Raw genomic sequence first — 19,429 nt, forward strand, 5'->3', positions numbered from 1 at the left:
AAAAACATATGAGCATGTAAAAAAAAAAAAAAAAGCAAACAAAAACTCAAATTTCTTCCCTGACAAAATTACCCCTGAGAGACAGGTAGATGAAACAACATTCATGTCTGCTGCTCTATATTCATTTTGGAGGCGAAAGATACCTAAGCTAAGGGTGGAAGAGGGACAAACCTGAGTTTCAGGAGTCTGGTGTGGAGGAACCAGCACTTTCAAGCTCCTTTAGTTTCCTGTCTTGATAAACAGGAAAAACCCCAACAGTGAACTCCCCACAAAGTGCATGTCCTTTCAATTTCGTTTCTCACAGACTCTTATCTGGATGTCTGTAAATCCGGCTGGACTTTCAGCTTCTAAGAACAGTGCGTTTCTCGAGGATCCAGACGCAGGAGGACAGAGCAATGGGTGAGAGAACTCCTCACGCTGCAGTGCCCAAACCAGGTAAGTTTGCTCCTAAGCTTTACTTTTCAAGTATATTTGGGTTAAAGAACAAACAACAAAAAATTCCCAAGCGCAGACTGCACACGGGGAGGGTGGAGACTTCACACTGGCGGGTAATAAAGGCAGTGGAGGAACCTCGCGGGGAAGCCTGATGCTGCTTGAACCCCTGAGCCCTTTGCTCCCTGCGGCCCAGCGTCTCCAGGCGGTCCACAGGCGGCGACCAGAGGCGCGCCGGTGTCTCCAGGATGCGCTGCTCCTCCTCGGGCTTCCTCCCAGAGCTGCGGCATTTTCTCCTGCAAAATACCATCATCTAGTATACATATACACATGTTTTGCTTGTTTGTTTTCTTACTTTTCTGTCCCCCACTAGAATATGTGATACCCTACCTTGTTTTAACCTCAGTTGACTCTCCCTTAGCTAAGAGAGCCAGACAGTCTCCATCTTGGCTCCTTCACTTGCGGCCCCTTACCCACCCGCTTCCTCAGGGACTTAACTTGTGCAAGCTGACTCCCAGCACATCCAAGAATGCAATTAACTGATACGGAACTGTGGCAAGCTATACCCGCAGTTCCCAGTCATTCGCCCGGTTAATAGCACCCAGAGGCCCCGCATTTGTGTCTGGTTGATAAAGCCCAAAGCCCTGCTTCTATCACCTTGTGACAGACTTAAAGCCCCTGCACCTAGTACTGTTTACTTTCCTGTAACCATTTATCCTTTTAACTTTTTGCCTACTTTACTTCTGTAAGATTGTTTTAACTAGACCCTCTCCCCCAACCTCCCCTTTCTAAACCAAAGTATAAAAGAAAATCTAGCCCCTTCTTCGGGCTGAGAGAATTTTGAGCACTAGCCGTCTCTCGGTCGCCGGCTAATAAAGGACTCCTGAATTGGTCTCAGAGTGTGGCGTTTCTCTGTAACTCGCTCGGTTACAACAAATAGAGCTCCAAGAGGCAGAAGTTTGTATCAATTATGTTCCTTGCATGTTGCTGAGAATCTAGAATGGTGTTAATTAGCACATGGTAGGTACGCAATACTCTTTATTAAATTAATGAGAGAGCAAATTCTTCTGGAATGCCTGCAACCTTTTCTAACCACTCCTCATCTCCTTTATGTAACATCCTGCCCCTATTTATTCCAAGAGTTTACTGATCCTGTGGCTCTGTCATCAGTGCCTTGATTTTCTTATTCTGTTTATTTTATGCATCACCTTGACAAGGCATTTTTAGCGTTCTTGTAAGAATCATAAATAATGCACAGAACGGATCCGTACTAGTCCTTGACATGCTAAACTAAGTATTTTTCCATTAGAAACGTACAAAATGTAGAAATTTTATATGCCATTCCACAAGCAAAAAGCTAATATGTATGTGCCTTAGGGATGACTTCAAGATCTTGTATTCTACTGAGTGTTTTTTCTGGGTTACAGGTTATCCAGAATCTGAATCCATCATGATGGCCCCCATTTGTCTAGTGGAAAACCAGGAAGAGCAGCTGACAGTGAATTCAAAGGCATTAGAGATTCTTGACAAGATTTCTCAGCCCGTGGTGGTGGTGGCCATTGTAGGGCTATACCGCACAGGAAAATCCTATCTCATGAATCGTCTTGCAGGAAAGAGCCATGGTGAGTGTGGTCCTAGGACAGGAGCCATTTACTTGGAACCAGTGATAACACAGCTGATCACACCCCCTCTAGGGTCATCCTAAAGAAGGGCGTGACTTCTCCCAATGAAGAAAACTTCTAATTCTCACCACTAAATTTACAATCTCAAATATATATCACTCTTTAGTCCAATAGTAAAGAATCATCTCAACCCTATCGAAAGATCTGTTCCGTGGGTCTTCTTGATCCCATCTACACTCACCTCTTCAGGGGCTCAGCCCCAGCAATTATTCCCTTTCTTTCTCATTCATCACTTTTGTGTAGGATACCTGGTCACTTCAAATAGTACACAAATATGGTTTAATAGATCCTGTTTTAAAAAACAAATATGAAGAAGGACAGGCATTATAATTCTTGTGTATCCTCTATTTAAATTGGGCTACCATTTCTAATTTTTTGCCTCATTTCATGGCAAAACTTTGATAAATTATATTCCCTTCTAGTTAGTCTTTCTAATATGTGAACTATGACACATAAAGAAGAGTATGTACAACATACCTGTACAGTGAAGTTAATAAATATAAAGTGAATACATGAGAAATCACTATCCAGATCAAAAATAAAACATTACCAAACCTAAATATCCAAAAATCATACCCTGTCATACTTTCACTAGAACTCACCAGTGTTTTTGTTTTCAGGGCACACTTCTTTGACTCTTGGTTTTTAAAAATGGTTCTACATAATATATATGCATTCTAAAAAATAGTTTAGTTTGGTCTGCTTTTAAACTTTACATAAAGGAAATTATATTGTGTGTATTTTTGGATGTCTTGCTTCTTTTGCTCAATAAGAAGTTTATAAGTTTTCTCTAGTTACTGTGTGTACCCATTATTTATACCCTCAGACAGTATGCCACTACCAAAGGACAGTACATTTATTTATTGTTGAAAATTGGTATTTTTCCAGTTTTTATCTTTAATGAATAAGGCTGTCATTAATACTCTATTATTTATATTCTGGTGCACGTGTACAAAATCTTCCCTTGTGTAATATGCTCAGAAGTGGGATTTCTGAATCAGAGAGTACATAAAATTTCTAGATAAAGTCGAATATCTTTTTAAGATTCAAATGCAATTTACATGCTTATTAGCAGTAATTGAGAATTTTACATCCTGTGAAAAATTCAGTAACACAAAGCCTTTTAACTTGTGCTGCCCTGTAGAATGTATTGTTGCATGCCATTTATTTCACTATGAATAAGTTTAAGTACCTTTCCACATAATAATTGCCATTTTCATTTCTTATTTTGTGAAGGCTTTTTTTTTAAATTATTTTTTCCTACCAGGTTTCTCTTTTGGTTCTTACTGACTTTTAAGACAATCTAGCTATGGCTCTGTTAGGTGCTTCTGTTTTTAAAGAAAGACCATGCAGCCATTTCTTCCCCCTAATGTCCTACTTCCTCTCTGGCTCAGCAGCTCAGCACCATTAGGGATTGAACCTCTGTCTACTAAACAACTTTAAGAAAGAAAACAAATCTGGGTATATACCCAAAGGACTATAAATCATGCCGCTATAAAGACACATGCACACGTATGTTTATTGCGGCACTATTCACAATAGCAAAGACTTGGAACCAACCCAAGTGTCCAACAACGATAGACTGGATTAAGAAAATGTGGCACATATACACCATGGAATACTATGCAGCCATAAAAAATGATGAGTTCATGTCCTTTGTGGGGACATGGATGAAACTGGAAACCATCATTCTCAGTAAACTATCGCAAGGACAAAAAACCAAACACCGCATGTTCTCACTCATAGGTGGGAATTGAACAATGAGAACTCAGGGACACAGGAAGGGGAACATCACACTCAGGGGACTGTTGTGGGGTGGGGGGAGGGGGGAGGGACAGCATTAGGAGATATACCTAATGCTAAATGACAAGTTAATGGGTACAGGAAATCAACATGGCACATGGATACATATGTAACAAACCTGCACATTGTGCACATGTACCCTAAAACCTAAATTATAATAAAAAAATAAATAAAATAAATAAAAAAAGAAGAAAAAAAAAGAAAGAAAACAAGTTTGAGAAAATTCTTCATACATATAAAGATCAGATTAGTTGTCCTGCCTGAGATGGAAACAACCCTTTTCCCCTGTCAGCCACTTAAACATTCCTACAAGTTTAACCGGTGTAACTCCAGGACATCCTGGTCTATCCACTGTTAGTGTTTGTTATTTTTCCTCTTCCCTGCAGGCTTCCCTCTGGGCTCCACGGTGCAGTCTGTAACTAAGGGCATCTGGATGTGGTGTGTGCCCCACCCCTCTAAGCCAAACCACACCCTCGTCCTTCTGGACACCGAGGGCCTGGGTGATGTGGAAAAGGTAAGGCAGAGAATCTTCACCGCTCATAGTTGACCTCTCATCTTTTAATTTTTTCAGCTCCCTTCAACTTCTGTACTTATCTCTGTAAACTCAAATCTAATTATGAATCATGAAGCTAAATTCTGTTTCCTCAGACTTCCTTAATTTTAAATATTGAGGCATATTTAAGAGTAGATCTTCTTATTTTTAACACTGGAGTGAATGATACAATTTAATAAATATGTATTGAAGAGATGAATTCCAGGGCTCTGTACTAAGTACTACAGATAAAACAGTAAACAAGGTAAAGGCCAAGAGCCTAGTTGTGAAGACAAGAAATATGGGGTATGATAAGTACAGGGTTTCACCGATGCAAAAAGTAAGAAACTAGTTCAGTCATTCAACTTAGAGAAGGCTTGTTGGAGAAAGTTGTAAACCATGGGAACAATGGGATCTACTATTTAAGGTGTGTGGGGTTGGAGGAGGGGACCATGAAAAAATAGGGTTTTAGTGAAGGAATCTATTTCAGTAGTTTTCAGAAAAGCATTAGTTTTATCACTAACATTTTGGTTCAACTCTCTGAGCTTTGGAGATTAATTCTCTACTGACTTCTTTAATAGCATGAATTAGACCCACAAAGAATATTGTAAGTGAGATAACTTTAGATATTTTGTCTTAAAGTGTTAGGTGCAATCAGTCCATTCTTCTTATTTGTATTAGTCTTAAGTCTGAATTGAAAGTAGCAGCAGTAGATCTTTGGCTTCCATTATTGAAAAAAGGGAGTTGAGGGAAGGAAGCACCGACTTAGCAATTCTGAACTTTAAATTTCAGTATTAAAGGTCTGAATTATTCTCTTAGTGTAATATCAAAGTGAAACATTTATTCTTAACATGTTGTAGTTTTCATAAACTTCTTTTTGTCTAATTACATTTGTCAAGCGATCAAAACACATCAAAATATAAACTGATGGCAGCAGCCGAACTACTAGCTGACCTTAGAACTTGTAATGTGATTTGGGACCATCTAAATTTCTTTAAAAACCCTTTCATGTCTTGCCATGAATCTTGTTTCCAGCCACCTCTTCCACTTCACCAACATGCATACTCACTGCTTCAGGCAAATGAAATAACTGTGTAATGCCCTTTTATGACCATGCTCTGACAATTCTGACTTGGCTTCTATTGATCTTTCCACCTGCTTTATCCATCCTTCTTCACAAGTCCACACTCTATCAACTTTTTGAAGTGCAACTATTTTCGAACTGCTGCCTTCATATGCCTGTCAAACATAATCACTTCTTGCTCCTGAATTCACAGAGTAAGTATTCACATTTATGTGCCTCCCCCTCCCTTCTTTTTATTTGTTTTGTACTTTATAACTTTGGGTTTTCCTCCCCCAGCCATGATTATTATTCTGATTGAATTTGTGTATTGACATGTTTATCTGCTGCACCAGAAAGTCATCTTCCTGAGGGCAGGGACTGTCGTGAGGAACTTTATATCCACAAAACCAAATGCAGGGTCTGCATTTTGTCAGATGCACAATGTAGAGTTTTTGAACTTAACTGAATGGCATTTGTGGCCTTAATGTGCCATGAGTGAGAACAAAATTGCAATGGAATAATTGCACGCTGATTACTTGGCACCTATTATGTTCTAGGCACTTTATTGAATATGTTACTCACATTGACAGTGTCATTCATTTCTGCTAAATGAACCAATAGCCTGAAAAGGATTAATGTAAAAATCTAAATATGAAGTTTGAATTCAGCATTGGCTTCAAAATTTGTTATTTACCCTATTATTAAACAATCATACAGCTGAAATAGCTAATGAACAACCAAATGAATGAATGAATGAATGAATGAATGAATGAAGAGAATACTCCTAAGTCTTTTGCTTTATATGCTTTCTAGGGTGACCCTAAGAATGACTCATGGATCTTTGCCCTGGCTGTGCTTCTAAGCAGCAGCTTTGTCTACAACAGCATGAGCACCATCAACCACCAGGCCCTGGAGCAGCTGCAGTATCCTTCTGGGAAGTGAAGAGCAGGTTTTATGGAGTTTAGGGGAATGGAAATGGATACTGTGTCTTCTTTGCTGTGACTCAGTTGTCCTGGTTGAGTAAGAAGAGAAACAGTGCAAAAGGGAACGTGTATAAAACTTGTTTCTAAGTGAGATGTGGAAATGATGGTGTAGGGTGCTACTCATTCCTTAGCTGAGATCCCAGCTACGTGACTGAGCTAGCAGAGCTAATCAGGGCAAAATCCTGCCCCAGACCTGATGAAGTTGAGGACTCCAGCGAGTTTGTGAGTTTCTTTCCAGACTTTATTTGGACTGTTCGGGATTTTACCCTGGAACTAAAGTTAGATGGACACCCCATCACAGAAGATGAGTACCTGGAGAATGCCTTGAAGCTGATTCCAGGTATCAGAGCATGGCCTGGATGTGGGGAGGTTCAGTAGGGGGTGGGATCAACTAAGACCTGCTATTCAGCACCTGACACAAATGTTTACATTGGACTGGATTGATTTGAGGCCCATTCTTGTGGTGGTTGGTGATTGACAAGTGATTATGATTTTTGTGGTTATTTTTACTTGAAATTTCCCAGAGGCTGAGGTTCAAATTCATTGAGGAAATTTAAAACTCAAAGTTCTATCAAATCTTTTTAGACCAATAAGTACCATTAAAAATATATTGAAGATTACAATTAATATTATCACATCCTAAGACTCATATATTTGTGTTACTTATTAGCTTGAAGTGCTCCTCCTATTCTATTTGGAGAAATTAACTAATAAGCTTGCAAGCTGGTAAACACAGAATCACAAGAAGTCAAATGATCTAACTTTGGAAATATATTTCACTCTGTCTATTTAATTAGCCTGGATAGTTACATCCTTTAGAGAAAAAGGAGATTTATACAGCAAACGATTCAGGAAGTTAAAAAAAAAAAACACTGACATATGCTTCCAGTAAGACTGTCAAATCCTTCATTTTACTATTTTCATAACATCACCTACTTCATTCTACAGCTTCATAAAATATGTTGTCAATCTATTATACATTTGTTAAACAGATTATATTTAGCAGAGTGGATACCTGTTGGCACCTACAATCAATATCCATCTTTGTTCATTTATTCATCCTTTCAACAAACATTTGTTTTGAATAACTGATAAATACCACAGAATCCCTCTGCAAGACAATGTGAGACCTAATATAATCTGACATTGAAAGGTGGTGAGGTCTCCAAGTTGTATCTGGATTAACTTTACTCTGGATTTTTCAGATAAAGGAAACTCTAAACATATTTATGATGTTTGTAATTTGGGATTCTGGTTTTGAAATACTTTTTATTACTGACTTGGGTATCATTCACCTTCATGATGTTTTTCTAAGAAACATATTATTCTTATTTCTAGCATTGCTTTAATTTAGGGCCCATGTTTCACTTCTGACATAGGACTGTAACATCAGAAAGTATTTCTGACAACTGCTCCATTTAATTAATCATTCAAAAACATTTAATACATAGTCTACCGGCTAGCATACAAAAGCCAAGGAAACCAGTCATAAGTTTCTTCATTTTGTGGTAGATGTCTTCCCTTCCTCTCCAAGAGTTCTTTCCTGACTCTCGCTCCTGTACAAAAATGGATTTTCCATGCCTTCATTGGATTAGCACAAGGCTGTTTTGTACAATTGCATAAAACAAGGTTTACAAGGCAGGGGAGATGCAGGGATGCAAAGATCCCTGGAAAAGTCCTCAGCCCCCTTGCCTGCAGGCTGTCTCTTCAATGAGCACCCTTTTTTACAATTCCACAGGCAAGAATCCCAAAATTCAAACTTCGAACATGCCTAGAGAGTGTATCAGGCATTTCTTCCCAGAACAGAAGTGCTTTGTCTTTGACCGGCCTACAAATGACAAACAATATTTAAATCATATGGACGAAGTGCCAGAAGAAAATCTGGAAAGGCATTTCCTGATGCAATCAGACAACTTCTGTTCTTATATCTTCACCCATGCAAAGACCAAGACCCTGAGAGAGGGAATCATTGTCACTGGAAAGCGTGAGTCTTTTTTTGTCCCAAAGCACGTCTGTCTGTGGTCCAGGGTGTGTTGAAGCTGTAATGACTCTGCAAGTTTTTCAATAATATTGTTTGCTTCTGTATAGGAATGCAGAGAAGGAGACGTTCATTACACACATAGAAATGAATGTTTCTTAATTAAAGTTTACTCATATGAAACTTTCTTGAGGCCCAATATATCTCACAAAATTAATACACTAATGGCATAAACACAAACTCCTAAGGAGAGAAATCTGCATGATGAGGAAGTCCTATAGGATTAGTGTTTCTCAGTGAAGATATATGATATATTTTACAAATTTACTTTAGTCAGGAAATCAACATCAGGCCGTGAGTTCCATGCAAGCTCACTGAGAGTTTGAGAAACAAATTTAAATGTCATATTAAGTACGGGGCTGGCTTCATGGCATGCAACCTGTGTAGTCGTCCACTCCCTATGGTGAGATGGGCCCATGCTTTGTTCAGTGGTTTATGTTACTGTCTTCAAATAAAAATTTATTGTCTCCAAATAAAAATGCAAGTTCCCTTGTAAAGAATAAGAAATGAGGGGACTTGCATTTTTATTTGGAAGTAGGACTCACAAATTATATAACTTACTTTCCCTGCATAACAAACTCATTTATATGGTATTTAAATGGAAATGTATTTTTCCATAAAACACAAAAACATATTGGTTGCAATGAGTAATTTAATTTTGTAATGTGAATCCAAGAGCCATAAAAAAGAGTGAATAGGAAAAATAGGGATGTTATTATAAAGAGTTGAATTCATAGAGGAAGATGAAAAAGGAAGAGGAAGAGAATGAAGAAGAGGAGTGATAAGAAACTTCAAGATAATTAGAATTTTTGTAATTTTTAGAATGCTGACTCTTAAAACTTGTATCAATAATGAGTGAGAACTGTAAATTTTCCCTAAATATATGTGATTCAGGGCTGGGGACTCTGGTGGTGACTTATGTAGATGCCATCAACAGTGGAGCAGTACCTTGTCTGGAGAATGCAGTGACAGCACTGGCCCAGCTTGAGAACCCAGCGGCTGTGCAGAGGGCAGCCGACCACTATAGCCAGCAGATGGCCCAGCAACTGAGGCTCCCCACAGACACGCTCCAGGAGCTGCTGGATGTGCATGCAGCCTGTGAGAGGGAAGCCATTGCAGTCTTCATGGAGCACTCCTTCAAGGATGAAAACCATGAATTCCAGAAGAAGCTTGTGGTACTTTTAGCATTTATCCTTCCTGATTTCTGCCTTTCTGAAATGATGCGTAAAGTGTAGCTTTTTGACCCCATGGTTCGTCTCCTTACCATTGTGGAAAGACCATGGTTTCTTGTGAATAACATGGCTTTATGGGCTATAGGTCACCCTTCTTCTAGAGGATTGTCACTTTTTTTTCTATTGCTGCAAAAGAAATTATCATTATTTTAGCAGCTTAGAACAACACACATTATTAGCTCATAGTTATGTAGGTCAGAAGTCCTTGTCAGGGTGTCTGTGTACTCTGCTCAGTGTGCCACAGGCTGAAAACAAGGTGTCAAAGGGGCTTAGATTTCACACAGAGGCTCTGGGTAAACCCATCCATCTTCAAGTCAGCAACGATGCATGAAATTCTTATGTTTCTAATTTCACTGAATTCCTCTTCTCACACCAGCTAGAGAAAACCACTTTTAAGGGGCTCATGTGATTAGGTCATGCCCAGCAGGGCACACTCCATTTCTCAAAATCAACTTGTGCTACACAACATAATCTAATCACAGGATTAGTATCCATCATATTCATAGGCCCAGGAACTATGCAGGTGTGGGTACCAAGGAGTGAGAAACCTTGGGGACATCGTAAATCTACTTACCATAGGCAAAGACAAAGAAAGTTTGTCTTTCAGTCTGTCTCAGACTGACCTAAAAGTGACAATAATCTCTTAATTCATAATGATAAAATGCAACTGGATTGTAACTTACAAATACAAACAAAAGAAAATTCTGTTCCTGTATCCTCACATATTCAAACTCTCATTGAAGAAACACACAGATGGTTCATTTTTCTCATCAGAATATGCTTAATTCATTACTGGGAAGTTGATTTGCCATATGTATATTTTTTATACATAGCAACTTATGTTTTCTGGGGAAATTTTGCTTCTAGCCAGAATTCAACTTCTTACTGCTCATTACTGGAGGTTGAATCTCTATTAATCATACTATACCCAAAAGAACCAGAGAGTTTGTGTCTTCTAACCACATAAATTTATAGATATTGAGCCTGACCCCTGGGGGGTTAAAGGGCTTTCCACAGGTCACACAGATAAATGATCACATAGTTGGGAACAAAATCATTCTTGTGACTCTTGGTCTACACCATATCCCAGTCCACTCTGAGGCCTTCAGACTACTTCTTCCAAGAGGATCACAGTTGGACCTTCCCTTCTAACAGCTTCTTTCTACTGTTTTCCCTACATTTTTCTGGCAGGACACCATAGAGAAAAAGAAGGAAGATTTTGTGCTGCAGAATGAAGAGGCATCTGCCAAATATTGCCAGGCTGAGCTTAAGCGGCTTTCAGAGCACCTGACAGAAAGCATTTTGAGAGGAATTTTCTCCGTTCCTGGAGGACACAATCTCTACTTAGAAGAAAAGAAACAGGTTGAGTGGGACTATAAGCTAGTGCCCAGAAAAGGAGTTAAGGTGAGGAAAAGGGGAATGGGGGATGGATAACTGGACAGTCAGAGGGTTTTTGTTGCCCCTTCTGAAAATCTAAGAATATAGCACCATTTGTGGAGAGGAAGCAGAATATGATGCTATTTTTTTTTTTAGTATTTAAATCCACAATTAGACACTCTTAAGAAATCAGAAATATTTCTTCTCCAAGAGGATTTAACATCATGAATCCAGATGAAACAACCCATTTATTATATTTATTAATTAATGGGATAGTTTTTGTGCTAAGTACAGAGGATACCTTATGAAACAAACAACTATGTTTTCAGAAGTGTATTATCTTACCTGAGATGGACAAATTAATATTCGACTGGATAGGGTACAATTACGGTTATCGTACTGGTATGTACTAATGTGATGATGATAATGATGATGATGATGATCAACAGAGTGGTTCACACACACTGAGAATTCACTTCCTATATCAGAGGAAGTGATTTTGTTGGATTATCAGTTTGATTCTCAGAATAATGTAAATTAGGTACCACTATCGTCCACATAGGCAGTTGAGAAATGTAATGCATGGAGAGGTTAATAAAGTGCCTAAGACAACACAGCCAGCAAGTGATGGAGCTGATAGGGCTGACCTATGTACTTGACAGCCATTGGAAACTCAGAATTTTTCCTTTTGAGGAAACTTTTGTCCTGTGTTCCATGAGGACTATACCAATTTCTGTTCCTACAGACAGTTTCCAAGAATTCCCTTTTCTCCATATCTTTGCCAACACTTGTTATCTTTTGACTATTGGATAATTATCATTCTAAAATGTGTGAGATAAAATGTCACTGTGGTTTTGATTTGCATTTCCCTGATGATTGGTGATGTTGACCATGCTTTCAAATACCCGTTGGCCAGGTCTTCTTTTGACAAAAGTCTATTTAGGTTCTTTGCTCATTTTTTAATATGTTTATTGGTTTTTTGAGGGTTTATTTTTGCTATTTAGTTATATGATTTCCTTTTGTATTTTAGATATTAACCCCTTATCAGGTTTATGGTGTGCAAGTGTTTTCTTCCATTCTGTATGGAAGAAAATTCTTTTGCATTTTATTGATTATTTTCTTTGCTCTGCAGAAATTTTTAGTTTGATGTAGTCCCACTTATTTTTGCACTTGTTGCCTGTGCTTTTGATGTCAAATCCAAAAGACTGCTGCCAAGGCCAATATCAAGGAGCATTTCCCCTCTGTTTTCTTCTTGGAGTTTTATGATTTCTGGTCTTATGGTTAAATCTTTAATCTGTTTTTAGCTGATTTTTCTGTATAGTGTAAGATAAAGTTCCAGCTTTATCATTTTGAATATCCAATTTTCCCTGCACCATTTGTTGAAGAGACTATCCTTTCCCCCATTGTACTCTTGTCACATGTGTTGAAAATTACTCGGTCATATATATATGTAAATTTACTCCCTGGCTCTCTGTTCTGTTCTGTGGGTTTGTTTTTCTGTTTTTATGCCAGTACTATGCTATTCGATTACCATAGTTTTGTAGCAGATTATTAAATCAGGTAATTCAATACCTCCAGCTTTGTTTTTGTCACTCAAGATAGCTGTAAACTGTGGCTATTCAGGATCTTTTTTGTTTCTATATGAATTTTAGAATTGGTTTTCTTATTTCTGTGAAAAATGTCACTGGAAATTTGATAGAGGTTGCATTAAATCTACAGATAATTTGGGGTAGTATGGACATCTTAACAATATTATTTCTTCTAATTAATGAACATGGGATATCTCTCCATTTATTTTATATCTTCTTTAATTTCTTTCTTCAACATTTTATAGTTTTCAGTGTGCACATTTTTCACCTCCTTGGTTAAATTTATTTGTAAGTATTTTATTTCTTATGCTATTGTAAATGTAATTTTCTTATCTTTCATATAATATTTTGTTAGTGTATAGAAATGTAACTGATTTTGTATGTTAATTTTGCATCCTGCAACTTTACTAAACTTAGTTTTAACAGCTTTTGGTGGACTCATAGTATATTTCTGAGAGAAACAAAATCACAATCTTAAAGAGATATTTGTACTCCTATTCATTCCAGCATTATTCATAATAGCCAAGATATAAAAACAAGTTTTGTTTATCCACAGATAAACACATGAAGAAAATGTGATATACATACATGTATATGTGTGTGTGTATAGGTGTGTGTATATATACATATATAATAAAATATTATTTAGCCTTAAAATGAAGGAAATCCTGACACTGTGGCAACATCAGTGAACCTCCAGGAATTTAGATTTAGTGAAATAAGCCAGACTCAGAGAGACAAATATGGCATGACTCACTTTTATGTGAATGAGAAAAAAATGGTGAACTCATGTTAACAGAGAGCTGAATGGTGGTTACCAAGGGCAGAGAGGTGGGGAAAAGGGGAGATATTGATCAAAAGTAACAAATATTCAGTTATAATATTAACACTTTCTGGATAGCTAATGTACAGCATAGTGACTGTAGCTAAAAAAAGAATTCTACTTGGAATTTGCTAGGAGAGTAGATCTCAAGTGTTCTCTACAAAAGAAAAGAGAACTCTATGAGGTGATACATATGTTAGTTGGCTTGATTGTAGTAATCATTTCACAATGAATACATATATCAAACATCATGCTGTACAACTTAAATATACACAATTTCCAGCTGTAAATCATTCCTCAAGAAAGTGGGAACAAATTTCAGAATGCAGCCTGGAAAAGCTTCTGGGCAGAGTGGGAATGCTAGCTGACATATCCATAGAGGTTATCCTAGTTAAGAAAATGTAGCACAGCTTTCAAACAGAAGAAAAAGATTGTGCAATACTGCAAAAAACTGAGAATGCCTATTTGTAGAACTGCCCGTTTATGTTGTCGCGTTGTCTGCACCCTGTGGTGGGTGGTGAGCAGCATCCCTGGGAGAGGAGGCTGGACAGGCAGGAGGGAGGCTGCTGCACAGGGTTTTTATGTCTTAACAAAGGGCTTGGACTTCTTGTGGCTGTGGAAGAAAAGAAACCACTGTGGGATCTTAAGAATTATGCAAAGATTACAGGGTTAGATTTGTGACTTTATTGAACAATAATTTCGCCATCATAAGATGAGATCTTTGCTGCCTGACAGGTCTTTGCTCTTTCTTGGTTCCTCAGGCAAACGAGGTCCTCCAGAACTTCCTGCAGTCACAGGTGGTTGTAGAGGAATCCATCCTGCAGTCAGACAAAGCCCTCACTGCCGGAGAGAAGGCCATAGCAGGTACAGGGGCAGGGCTCAGCTGTCAGAGGGGTTGGGAGTTTCCTGCAGTGCCTTCTTGCTGATCACACCAAAAGATATTCCAGTTAAAAGGTGCTTCCAAAAGTCACAAACATTGAGTTAAAATATTAACAAGTTCTGGATACCAAATGTACAGCATAGCAACTATAGTTAAAAAATATATTTTATACTTGGAATTTGCTTTCTCTTGCTATAGAGGAGGGAGCTTCCTCCCACTATGGAACATATACTCTGCTACTCAAAATCGCAAGGGGATTGGGGTTGAACCTCCAGCCAGTGCCTTCGCATCACATTATTCAACATTCTCTTCCAGACATGGCTAGTGAGAGAATTCAGAGATTCCCAATCCCTTACCTTTGTGCTTTTCTCCAAGTCAGTTTGATCTGAGCTCAGGGGGGTAGAACTCAGGAATAACTGTCATTTTCTTCCCTCTCTAAAACCTTTGTGGAATAGCGGAGCGGGCAATGAAGGAAGCAGCTGAGAAGGAACAGGAGCTGCTAAGAGAAAAACAGAAGGAGCAGCAGCAAATGATGGAGGCTCAAGAGAGAAGCTTCCAGGAATACATGGCCCAAATGGAGAAGAAGTTGGAGGAGGAAAGGGAAAACCTTCTCAGAGAGCATGAAAGGCTGCTAAAACACAAGCTGAAGGTGAGTCTCAGTGAAGCATGGCAGTGCCTGAGGGACAACGCCCTGCTTCTTTAGGAAAGGAAGGACCAAAATTTTAGGCACAGTCATGATTCCAGAAGGAAACACAAAAGTTGTATGTTTCACTAAAATCTCAAATACATCTAAATTCTACTGAAGCCTGAAAGTCTACAAGAATCCAGCATCTTCTTCATGTTAGACTTTGGAGAATACACATGACATTTCCTAGGGTCCCGGGCTGCTGTTTGTGGTGACTACAGGATGGTCTCACTGTGCCCCAGTGAAATAGGACCTTAGTCCACCAATCCTTGGGCTTTTTGGCACAACCATCTAAAGTACCTGAAATAGATCCATCTGGATGAAAGTATCAGATTTGGCTTGATATGAAATGATACTGAAAGATCACAAATTGCTCCATTTGTTTCTGTATCTGCCTGATTGATCCTATACAACTAGAGTAAAACATATTCCTTGTCCCAGCCTGGAGCTTGACAACCAATGTTTTATACAGGATCAGCAGTCCCCGTTATTTGCTAGATGAGCATGGCCATGCAACACCAGTGGAAATTAGAATTAATTAGAATTAAACCTGCATTCCCTCTCGAAGGGCATTCTTTGTGCTGGAACAAAATTTCCTTCTACCTCCAGTGAGATGTTGCTTAGGGAATGTCACAAAAGGTAAACCATGTACACTCCCATGATTCAGGTCCAATCATCTGGAAATGTTACACGAATTCATCAAAGAGTTTTCTAAGATAATAGAGAAATAGACACATATGCTTAAATGTTGAATTAGTTAAATACAAAACTCTGACTCCTGAAGAAAATTGGAGATTTTCAAAAGTGGACTATTTCCCTTTTATAGATACAAGAAGAAATGCTTAAGGAAGAATTTCAAAAGAAATCTGAGCAGTTAAATAAAGAGATTAATCAACTGAAAGAAAAAATTGAAAGCACTGAAAATGAAGAGTTAAGGCTTTTAAAGATCTTTGACATAGCTAGCAACATAATGACTGTCGCTCTACCTGGGGCTTCTAAGCTGCTTGGAGTAGGGATAAAATATCTTGGCTCACGTAGTTAAGAGCCTGAATATTCCAGGTAAGAAAATATAAAATGAGGTTTATTTTATTTTAATAACATAACACTGTTGATCATTTCGTAAGTAGATGTGTTATAGCAGTTTCAGTCAAGAAAAGTTTAAAATTAAAAAGTGATTATCAAAGAATATCAGGGCCTGACATCCACAAAAAACAAACTTAATTTTGGTTGAACTAATAATTTATAAACATGGGAAACAAGTCAGAAGTAGTGACATTGTTCCTAGAAAAGATTTAAATAAAGCAAAAAGACAACTGGTAAGATTAAGAAGCCATTAACCATTTGCAATTTATATTATAGTTACAGAAATAATTTCAGTTATGATTAGCTCTTGCCAATTAATGAGAACAGAGCAGCACCACAATTTTTAATTTTCTTTAACTTTTATTTTAGATTCGGGGGTACATGCGCAGGTTTGTTACACAGGTAAACTGCATGTCATGGGGGTTTGGTGTGCAGATAATTTTATCACACAATTATTAATCATAATACCCAATAGGTTTTTTTCTGATCCTCTCCCTCCTCCAAACCTCCACCCTCAAGTAGACTGCAGTGTCTCTTGTTCTCCTTTTAGTATCCATGTGTTCTCTTTGTTTGGCCCCCATTTATAAGTGAGAACATGTGGTATTTTGGTTTCTGTTCCTGTATTAGTTTACTTATGATAATGGCTTTCAGCTCCATCCATATTGCTACAGAGGACAGGATCTTGTTGTTTTTTATGGCTGCATAGTATTCCGTGGTGTTTGTATATACCCCATTTTCATTATCTAGCCTATTATTAATGCACATTTAGGTTGATTCCATATCTTTGCTATTGTGAACAGTGCTACAATGGACATACACGTGCCTGTTCCTTTATGGTACAATGATTTATATTTCCTTGGGAATATGCATTCCTTTGGGAATAATGGGATTGCTGAGTCGAATGGTAATTCTGAGTTCTTTGAGGAATCACCAGCCTGCTTTCCACAGTGGCTGAACTAATTTACACTCCCACCAACAGTGTATGTGTTCCATTTTCTCCACAACCTTGCCAGCGTCTGTTATTTATTGACTTTCTAGTAACAGCCATTCTGACTGGTGTGAAATGGTATGCATTTCTGTAGTGATTAGTGATGTTGAGTGATTTTTTATATGCTTTTTAAATGCATATATGTCTTCTTTTGAAATGTGTTCATGTTCTTTGCCCACTTTCTTTTTAATGGGGTTGCTCGTTTTTTGCTTGTAAATTTTTTGAAGCTTCTTATAGATTCTGGATATTAGATCTTTGTTGGATGCATAGTTGGCAAATATTTTCTACCATTCTGTAGATTGTCTGTTACTTTGTTAATTGTTTCATTTTGTTTTGTTTTGTTTTGTTTTGTTTTTGTTTTCTGAAACAGGGTCCCACTTTGACACCCAGGCTGGAGTGCAGTAGCACAAACATGGGTCATTGTAGCCTCAACCCCCCAGGCTCAAGCAGTCCTTTCACCTCAGCCCCCCACGTAGCTGGGACTACAGGTACTTACCCCCAAGCCCAATTAATTTTTTGTATTTGTTTATGGAGATGGGTTTTTCCATGTTGCCCAAGCTGGTCTTGAACTACTGAGCTCAAGCAATCTGCCTGCCTCAGCCTCCCAAAGTACTGGGATTTAGGCGTGAGCCACCACATCTGGCCAATAGTTTCTTTTGATGTGCAGTAGCTCTTTAATTTAATTAGATCTCATTTGTCAGTTTTTGTTTTTGCTGCAATTGCTTATGTTGTCTTCATCATGAAATCTTAGCCAAGTCTTATGTCCAGAATGGTATTTCTTAGGTTATTTTTCAGAGTTTTTATAGTTTAATGTTTTATATTTAAGTCTTTAATCCTTCTTAAGTTGATTTTTGTATGTGGAGTAAGCTGGGGGCCCAGTTTCAATCTTCTGCATATGGCTAGCCAGTAATCCCAGCACCATTTATTAAATGGGGACTTCTTTCCCCATTGCTTGTTTCTGCCAGCTTTGTCCAAGATCAGATGATTCTAGGTATACAGCATTATTTCTGGACTCTCTGTTATGTTCCATTTATGTATGTGTCTGTTTTTGTACTAATACCATGCTGTTTGGTTACTGTAGCTCTGTAGTATAGTTTGAAGTTTGGTAACTGGATGCCTCCCCCTTTATTCTTTTTGTTTAGGATTGCCTTGGCTAAGCCCTTTTTTGGTTCCATATGAATTTTAAAGTAGTTTCTAATTCTGTGAAGATTGTCATTGGTGGTTTGATAGGGATAGCATTGAACTATTTTCTCAACTCAACGTTTTAGGAATTTATTTCAGCTGTCTAGTGCTCAAAACTTGCAGCTAGAATTGAGGGAAGAGAGAGACCTTCTTATATTGTTTTATATTGTTTGATACTCAGTACCTGTTTTAAGAAAAAACAACAAGGAATTAAAACCCAAGACAGGCAGCCCAGCGCCAAGCCTGAAACCAGGCCTGGGCCTGCCTGGCCTAAACCCAGTAGTTAAAAATCAACTCATAACTTAGAAACCAATGTTATTCATAGATTCCAGACATTGTATAGAAGAACATTGTGAAACTCTCTGCCTTGTTCTGTTTCTCTCTGACCACCAGTGCATGCAGCCCCTGTCATGTACTGCCTGCTTGCTCAAATCAATCATGACCCTTTCATGTGAAATCTTAGTGTTGTGAGCCCTTAGAAAATTCTAAGGAGGGCTTAGTACTAGAACTCAGAAACTCTGCAGGGAGTGTCCCCTTTGGAGAGGTTGAGGTCTGGGGGATCCCCAGTGTAAAAAGTAAAGTAGAGGTTCCTCGCCCATCTAATTAGGAATAAATAGTAACTTCTCTTCAAAGCAAAATTTATTCAAAGACCTGTGCTCCTAAATATTTGCCCTGGCATGCTTATACTGGTCCAAGCAAGCATTAGATCATAGCCTGTTCCTCTTCCTTATTTAAAAGTGTTTTTACCTTTCTCAGCATTCCACAAATTACTTCCCCCTTCCTTTGTTCTCCTCTACCTTTGCCTCTTTTAAAAAGTTCTAAGTTGCTAGCCAATTGGGACAAATACAGAATGTGAGGTCCCGTTCCAGCCAATGGAAACCAGACACAGCAGTATGGTGGACATGTCAGGTTATAAATGACCCTGTCTCCTTTGTTCAGTGTACTCTTGTGGCAAAACTGCTGGCAAGTGTACCCTTTCTGCAGGAAGTAAAAATGGCCTCACTAAATAAATTAAATTTATGTCCAAGTGCTATTTCTTTATGGCACTGGGGAACAA

The 19,429-nt window shown here is 38.3% G+C and overlaps 1 protein-coding gene across 2 annotated transcripts in view; it reads left to right on the top strand.

The window, feature by feature from the left end:
• The first annotated feature begins 308 nt into the window (after nt 1–308).
• The window catches only part of GBP4 (guanylate binding protein 4), a 32,599-nt gene continuing 13,478 nt past the window's right edge, over nt 309–19,429 (top strand). Inside the window, exons 1-12 of one of the 2 annotated variants that reach the window (XR_009213689.1) lie at nt 309–435; nt 1,860–2,054; nt 4,304–4,431; nt 6,326–6,435; nt 6,639–6,835; nt 8,234–8,479; nt 9,428–9,708; nt 10,957–11,169; nt 14,316–14,418; nt 14,890–15,083; nt 15,946–16,178; nt 17,561–17,678. Coding sequence is in view for 1 of the 2 variants with exons in the window: in XM_032155424.2 (XP_032011315.1) it covers nt 396–435; nt 1,860–2,054; nt 4,304–4,431; nt 6,326–6,435; nt 6,639–6,835; nt 8,234–8,479; nt 9,428–9,708; nt 10,957–11,169; nt 14,316–14,418; nt 14,890–15,083; nt 15,946–16,161 (1,923 nt within the window). In the remaining variant the exon portion in view is untranslated. Of the gene's footprint in view, nt 436–1,859; nt 2,055–4,303; nt 4,432–6,325; nt 6,436–6,638; nt 6,836–8,233; nt 8,480–9,427; nt 9,709–10,956; nt 11,170–14,315; nt 14,419–14,889; nt 15,084–15,945; nt 16,179–17,560; nt 18,132–19,429 lie in introns of those variants that run through there. The other variant, XM_032155424.2, reaches the window with a different exon arrangement.

Source organism: Hylobates moloch, unplaced genomic scaffold, assembly GCF_009828535.3.
Source record: "Hylobates moloch isolate HMO894 unplaced genomic scaffold, HMol_V3 SCAFFOLD_5, whole genome shotgun sequence".
In the NCBI taxonomy this organism is placed as follows: domain Eukaryota; kingdom Metazoa; phylum Chordata; class Mammalia; order Primates; family Hylobatidae; genus Hylobates; species Hylobates moloch.